General features: G+C 33.1%; 1 protein-coding gene across 1 annotated transcript; it reads right to left on the reverse strand.

Moving 5' to 3' along the window:
• Positions 1–415: 415 nt before the first annotated feature.
• Positions 416–3,238, reverse strand: LOC133781983 (uncharacterized). Its single transcript, XM_062221106.1, has 6 exons — positions 2,966–3,238; positions 2,573–2,785; positions 2,334–2,429; positions 1,896–2,041; positions 1,347–1,566; positions 416–708 (listed from the first exon to the last, which is right to left on the reverse strand). The coding sequence occupies exons 1-6, from the start codon at positions 3,098–3,100 to the stop codon at positions 520–522; spliced, it is 999 nt and encodes a 332-aa protein (XP_062077090.1). The 5' UTR covers positions 3,101–3,238; the 3' UTR covers positions 416–519.
• Between the last annotated feature and the right edge of the window lie 4,604 nt (positions 3,239–7,842).

Here is a 7,842-nt window from a genome sequence, read left to right on the forward strand (position 1 = left end):
AAACACATTTAATTTGGCCTCTATTTTGTCAAGAAAAAGTTCTTCAAGGAACACTTCAAGGCATGTTCTCGCCATTGATCAAGTTGCAGATCTCCTAACCAAAGCGATTTCTATTACATAATTCCTTGATTTGAGAAACTAACTCAAAGTTCATTCTTTAGCACCCTGAGTTTGAGGGGATATTAAATTAGTTATTATCAAGGGTAGTCAAATTATTACTTGTAACCATTGGTAACCATAGTGCATATGTATTCCTTCGACATTTGTCATTAATCATCAATAATATTGTAATCGTTCTTTTCCTAATATTTTTCTTCTTTTTTTGTTTCATGAATTTCATTCAAAATTTATCAATTAAAGTGGTTTAAAACAAATTACAAGACACTAACACATATAACACACATGGCGAACCCCATTTTCTAAAATCAGCTTTATTCAGTTGCAGCAATTTTTTATTAAGACAACCTATGCTTATCATCATTAGTACCCTCATTTGGGAAACTTTTTTGTTACACAAATTTATATCTCACTGAAATTGTGCTTGATCAAAACCTTGGCATCTTCAACTATTCTCTTAACAACTTCACCAGCTGGTAAAATCTCCTTAATAAGACCTACACCTTGGCCAGCATACATGGCCATGCTTTCTATGTCACCAGTTGCTGTCAAATTTGGAACAGTACCTGCAAGTCGGCGAATCTCTCTCTCCTGCAAGAGAAGAATGTGAAATCAAATCAAGATGAGTTCACCATGAAAATTTATTACTATTGTAGGAAATCTGTATGGTTTCTAATTCAAGATCCCAGAAAAGTAAAACCAAACATCAGTTTAAACAAAATAACAACAATTAGACAACACACAACTAATCTGAACATAAACTAAGTGCAGAAACTAAATGAAAAACACAAAGAACACAAACATGTATACTGGTTCAGAACAAGATCAGTGATGATCTTGATCCTAGTCCAGTTTAGGAACACTTCTCTAGTCTTCTTTATTCACTCAAATTTGACGCAAATTGAGTACACCATTACAGCTGAACATCATGGAATATTTCTCTCAATAACAAAGTGTTTTCTTCCTCACACTCTCTCCCCTGAGTAATCACTTATTGTGATACTCAATACAACATCCCAAAGTTCCCAGCTCAAACTCTTGTACTCACTCTCTCTCTCACTAATCTTGAGTCTCTAATCTTAGTTGTGTGCAAGTGGAATACAAAGCCCCAATTTATAGGCTTAAAGTCTTGACAATAGTTGGTTAGTTAGTTAACTGTTATGACTTGGAGGAACTAATCCCACAACTATAATAAAGATTTGATTACATAGCATACTAGTCTTACGTACCTTGCCATGTATTATTGATCTACCTATAACAGGTTGGTTTGCTTCATTTTCACGAGGAAGAATAGATTTCCATTCATTGAAGAAAGGTGTTTCAAGAACACGTTGCGGAGCATTAGGCCACCTTGCCCTCCCAAATATATCAGTATACTCAGTCCTATCGAATTCGATCAACTTCTTCTTGTAAATGGGATGAGCATTACTTTCTTCAGTTGCAAGAAATCTGAAAAAAAAAAGGCTTGTAATGTCATGACTTGAAAGGAGTTCTAAGAAATGCTATAGAAAATATTGCTAACCAAACCAAAGCAAATGAGTTATTGTTAAATGCAGTCCATGCTTAGTAAAAAATTAGATAGTTGATTGTGACACAACATTTATAGGACAATGAGTATGCAAGTTTCTTAAATTTTAATAATCTTATCTTGAACATTGCTAACCAAAGCAAAGCAAATGAGCTGACATTACTTTCCTCAGTTGCAAGAAGAAGAGTTTTAAGATTGCTTGAATGAATTGATGTTTAACTTTATATGAAGATATAAGAATTGAAGATACCTTGTGCCTAAACAGACGCCCAGAGCTCCAAGGGCCAAAGCAGCAACATAACCGCGAGCATCGACAATGCCTCCAGCAGCAATAACAGGGATCTCTTTGTCTCCGACAAGATCAACTACCCTTGGCAACAATGGGAAAAGAGCATCCTGTTGCAGTTCAATATTAGTTATGTTTATCAGGTTGGAAATATTACAAAATCAAATGATATGTATGTAAAAAAAATTTAGTCCCACTTCAGCGAAAAAGCAATAAGAAAATGAATTTGCTCTATAAGATAATATTCGTTTTTATAAATAATTTATCGATTTGTTTTGTAAATTAATGTTAGTCATGACTAATTTTATTAAAAAAAGTGTGTTTGTTTGTTATAATATGCAGTTCATGTAAAATGTTTTTGTTAGTTATAAAATGCTGATGTTTCCATTCTAGTATTTATACCTGACCGATGACATGTCCACCAGCTTCACGTCCTTGAACAATAATTGCATCCACACCCAAATTTATTACTTTGTTTGCTTCCTCAAGCCTCCCAATCTAAAATACAAATTTTATTATAATCAAATATATAATTTTTATAACAAATATGCATCAATTGTAAGAGTAGAAAGTATCAAAATATCGAGGTGAATTCTAAACACTCTTCACAAAATAAAAACACAAAGTAAAAGCAGACTCACTTGAGGAACAATCTTCACCCCTGCCCTGTGTGCTTTAAGTACAAGTTCCTCTGAACATTCACCCCAGTAAACCTGCAAAACTGCTACTTTTTCCTCCAAAATTGCTTTAATATTCTCTTCGTGAGGAAAAGCCAGAACAACACCAACTCCAAATGGTTTGTCAGTTAAAGTTCGAGTCTTTCTTATTAGTTCCCTCAAGTAATCTGGGTCTTCCTAGTAAACCAAAATTCAAAACCAACTTTCAACGATGTTTGATTCTAATGTCAACAACCCAAATTCAATAAATCAAAAACACCCAGAAAGAAAATTTTACTCTGACTTCAATTTAACCTATTGCCAAGAGTATAATAATTTATAAATAAAAGGTGAAGTAAAGTAGATCGAGCTACTAACCCAGTCAGGAGCTCTAAGGAAACCAAGTCCACCAGCATTAGCAACAGCAGCAACTAGCTCAGGACCAGAAATATCAGGTCCCAATGGTGCTTGAACTATTCCATAATCAAAACCCAGAACTCCTTTCCAACCCATATTCTTCCTCTGTATTTCTCAAAAGGGTTTTCAGTGCCAAACTATATTATATAATATGTGTTACTGTAGTGTGTGTATATTGATATATGTAATATATAGTTGATGAGATGACGTGTTTGTTTTGTTGTGTGTTTTGGATACAAGGAAGGAAGTCAATTCATGCTCAAATGCTCCTCCAAAATGTATTTTATTTTGTAGTTTTCTTTTGGAAACTCTAATCTTTCATAGACCAATGTGGGTAAGGTTACGACGTAAGAGAGGACGTCTTTCATTCCCATTTAGATTCTTTTAAGATATAAAAATTATAGAATTGCTTTTGTCATATCTTTCTCAACACTCTCAAAACTCAATATTAAAAATATAATGTATAATTAAATACAAAAAGGGGTGGCATCGGTATGCAAGCAAATGATGTTAATTTAAAGTTTTGTCTGCCTTTATTGATAAGTCATATCATATGAATATGAATATGAATATGAATATGAATATGAATAGGTTCAATGTACAAAGCACAAAACCGGAAATGTAGTCGTTGTATAAATTTGTACATATATTTATATAAAAGAGAAGGTATAGCAAGTCACCATCTCTTAAGCTCATTAGTTTGGTAATATTATCATTAAATTTGTTGTAATCGCATTATAATACAACCTTTGTTGAAACAAAGAAGAAGAGTATAACACCACCAATGCATAAACTTGTTAGAGATAATGCAAAAAGTTAGGATATTCCAATAGCAATAACTATTTTCTCTTTGAATGTTTGCGATAGGAGAGATGTGAGAATACAAGATAGTTTGGTTCATAGAAACCATTACCTCTCTATTAAATGATTATAAAAATAATTTTTAATATTTATAATTTGGTATCTTGTCAAATTATAAATATAACTTACATATGTACAAATTATTTACACGATATATTAATACTTACGAGTCTCGTAATATAATAGCCATCATTTATAATATGCTTCATTCATTGATACTTATGTGCTAGGATTTTAATCCACAAACAAGTTATGTACATGCTTATTGTGAGATTATAAGTACTGACTAAGGTTGTTGCCTTCTTAACTAAGTTTATATTGTCTTAGTATAAATTTTCCCTCAATTTCAGATGTCTTGGTTACCAATTTGGTTGATAAACCATTTGATTACCGATGGTAATTAGTTTTGATGAGTTACTAATAATTACCAATTTAGTCATATTGAGTTATGGGGCTTGGTTCAAAATGACTATTAATGGTGTGTGAAAGTATGTAAATGTCCATATTTTTAATTGAGAAAATTACACTAAATAAGAGATTTTTTCTTAAACTTTGAAAAATATGGCAGTTTTTTTTTCCTTAAGTTTTTTATTACATTTTTATGGGAGTTTTTTTCCCATATATTTGAAAAAAATTATTTGTATACCAAATTTTATCTTTTATACATTTTTAGTAGTTTGTTTTTGATAACTCTAGAAATTAGAGTTATTTTACCACACTTTTTAAGCTAAAAATAATTTAGTTCTTAAGTTTTTAATTAAATTATTAAGTTTTAATTACTTTTTGAATTTATTAGCTTTATTTTAATTTTATAGATTTTTTGTCTGTTTTTATAGTTATTTTGTTGTAAAATATTGTAGTTAATTATTTGAATTATTATTGTTTAGTTTGAGGTAAAAAATGTTGTAATCTTGAATTTAAATGTTAAATATAAATTAAGTTATAATTAATATTTTCAAAGAATTAACTTGATTTATTTTATAATGGAAATATTTTATTGTGATTTAGTTTATGTTTATTTTGTTAGGGAATTTGGTGTATTTTTGCTATTGAAAAGTAAGAAAAATGAAAGAGAAGAAATGACATTTTCAAATAAAAGAAATGAAAAGCTTGGCATTTTTGAAAATGCCATAAGCCTTGATAAAGGTCCACCTCCAAGGCCCAACTGAAGACATCAATCTTCTTTCCATCCTAGCTCACATTCAGCTGCCTCTTGACTACTTGAAGCTCCAGCAAAGTCAACCAGTGCATGCAAAGACCAACATCCAGCCTCCAACAGCCTTCATGCATAAACCAGCTGTCCCTCCCTTCAGCAATCCACGCCAAGCATCAATTATGCCCAGCACTCACCACCATGGGCCTGTCCTCCTACCCAGCCCAAGACCAATTCGGGCCCAACTTCACCCACGGCCCAACACTCCTTCAGCACCACACAGCCACAAAAAGACCCAAAAATCACATTTTTATTCCCAATATTTTTCACTCAAATATTAATTCACTCTTACCTATTTTTCTTACCTAAATAAACATTCCTAATTTATTTTTTTACCCTAGCTTTTCACTAATCTTTTACCTAACCAAACATTTCATCTTTCCAATACTCTTACACTTACTCTATTTATCCTACCACTTCCCAACACAATTAAATTAATCAATTTATTTATTTTAATTTGATTAATTTAATCTCCATATTTTGCCTATAAATAGAGTCTTGTAAGACCATTTGGAGAGCTCTTCTTCTTCATCTTTTCAACCTCTTCTACACATATTTTTCTCTCTTCTTTTCACTATTTTCTATCTACCATTTTCATCTTTTGAAGAGCATGTCAAGTATGTTATTTAGTCATTTTTATCTAGTTATGAGCTTCTAATCTTTTTCAAAGTTTATTAAGATGATGATGAAGCAAAATGTAACTAGATAGTATTTTTTTGTTGTATGTTGATTTCTCATTTGTACAACATTGTTTATGGATTTTTCTATCAAAGATATGCATTTTTCATCTATTATTGAGTGTTAAAGCATATTACACTTAGTCCTTCATTATGCAAAAATATGATATTCTTTGATTAAATGCTTTTCATTAAATTGTTCACATCTAATTCTTAGAGCATAAGTATCATATTTTGCCTAAACATAATTTCTTTGATTTTTTGTAGTTTCATTAGGTTGTAACACAACTAATGCTTAGAAATTATATCTTATATAAGTGAAGAAAAATCCTACATTTTTTAAAGAGTAACTTGTGCTTGAATAGAAAATCTATTTTGAAAAAATATATAGTGTGATTTATTTCAACTATATCAAAACTTGGGAATCAATATACTTATAAATATTATTGAACTTGCATTTTGTGGATTCTAATATCTTAATAATCTTATTTTACTTATCTTATTTGAAAACCATTTTTCTATTTAATCTTAAATCTTTTTATTACTTGTCTTTTATTTTTCTAAAACAAAATCTTATCAAATATTTGGAACTAGGTTAGAATATTATTGCTTTGTTTGAAATAGTTTCTTTTGATGTTAGTCAACTCCCATGGGTTCGACCTCGTACTTACATGAACATTATATTCCGATCGTGCACTTGCGAGTTTAAATTTTAAAACACCCTCTTTAGGGATCAACAAGTTTTGATATGTTTTGAGATTATTTTTATAATTTTAATTTATTTGTATTACTTTTTATCATTCAAAATTTATAAAATATTTTTTTTTACATAATTCTTTAAAGAAAAAATTCTGAGACCTTCATTACCATATTTTTCATTCTCATTTCTTCTTATTTTCTTCCATTTTTTATTTTCTTCAATCAACATTTTATCTGCAGTAACTGGTCACCACTATCAAAAAAAATTTGATTTTTTTTTGTGATAGTAATCATGTGCCACTGTCAATTTTTTTTAGTGATGCGTAGTTGTTATCCCCGTTTCCTGCCGTGGGCCCGGGACCGCGTTCCAGGCCCACTAACTGCCCAATTGAGGACGGGCCCAGTCCAGGCCCGTTTGGCAAGGAGCGGGGTGGATATCGGCAGCCCAATTCTGGGCAAGGCCCGGAAGGTGTCCGGGAAGTATTGTCCGGGACAGTCATCCGGGAGACGGTTCAACTGGCTGGGGATAACAGTTGGGATCGGTACGAACGGTCCGAAAGCCTGGTAAACGATCCAGGCTCCTGGTGGATGATCCAGGCTCATGGTAAATGGATAGGGACAGAGGTAAACAGACACGGGTCGAGTTCCCAAGGTTGGCAGGATAAAGCGTCCATGACCCTGACTCCGCCCTGCGAAGCGTGGGAGTTGTCCCCACATTTCACCTACGGAAAAGGCCACCTCGGGATTGTATGCCGCTGGTTCAGACCTGTGCCGCCACTGCTCTGACCGATCTTGTCCCCTGAATCTGTCTCGCAATTCGAGATGCCCAAACCAAAAGCTCCAGTTTGTCAAATGATAGTTACGGTTTGGGCTGGACCAACGGGCTCAAGTTAGCATTTTTCTTTGATGTTTTAATTCTTCTGTATTGGACTTCTGATAGAGAAGCCAGCAATATTTATACCTTTATTGGGCCCGGGTCAGCCCGGCCCACGCCCAGCGCTCCCGTGAACCTATAAATGCATGTAACAAAGCACTGGAGAAGGGACTTTTTTTTTTGTATGCATATTATTACTCTGCTAAAACGAAGAGAAAACCCCATTGCTGTAGACTCTCGAAGTTCTAATACAATTGTCTCATGGACTAAGGCTCGTTAACGCCCCAACCACGTAAAAATCTTGCTTATAACCTCTTAACCCTTTCTCTTAATCTCTCTCATCTTTTATTATTATAGTTTCCGAAAATATCGATAAACATTTTGGTGCTTTCATTGAGAGCCTGAGGAAGCTAGTGTTGACATCAAACCTCTACAACAATGGTGAATACAAGACACACCACTTTCGACCCTACTAACCCAAAACAGGACAATGGAGAGCCACTGCCCCCCCAAC

The sequence above is a fragment of the Humulus lupulus genome, chromosome 6 (genome assembly GCF_963169125.1).
Source record: "Humulus lupulus chromosome 6, drHumLupu1.1, whole genome shotgun sequence".
Lineage (NCBI taxonomy): Eukaryota > Viridiplantae > Streptophyta > Magnoliopsida > Rosales > Cannabaceae > Humulus > Humulus lupulus.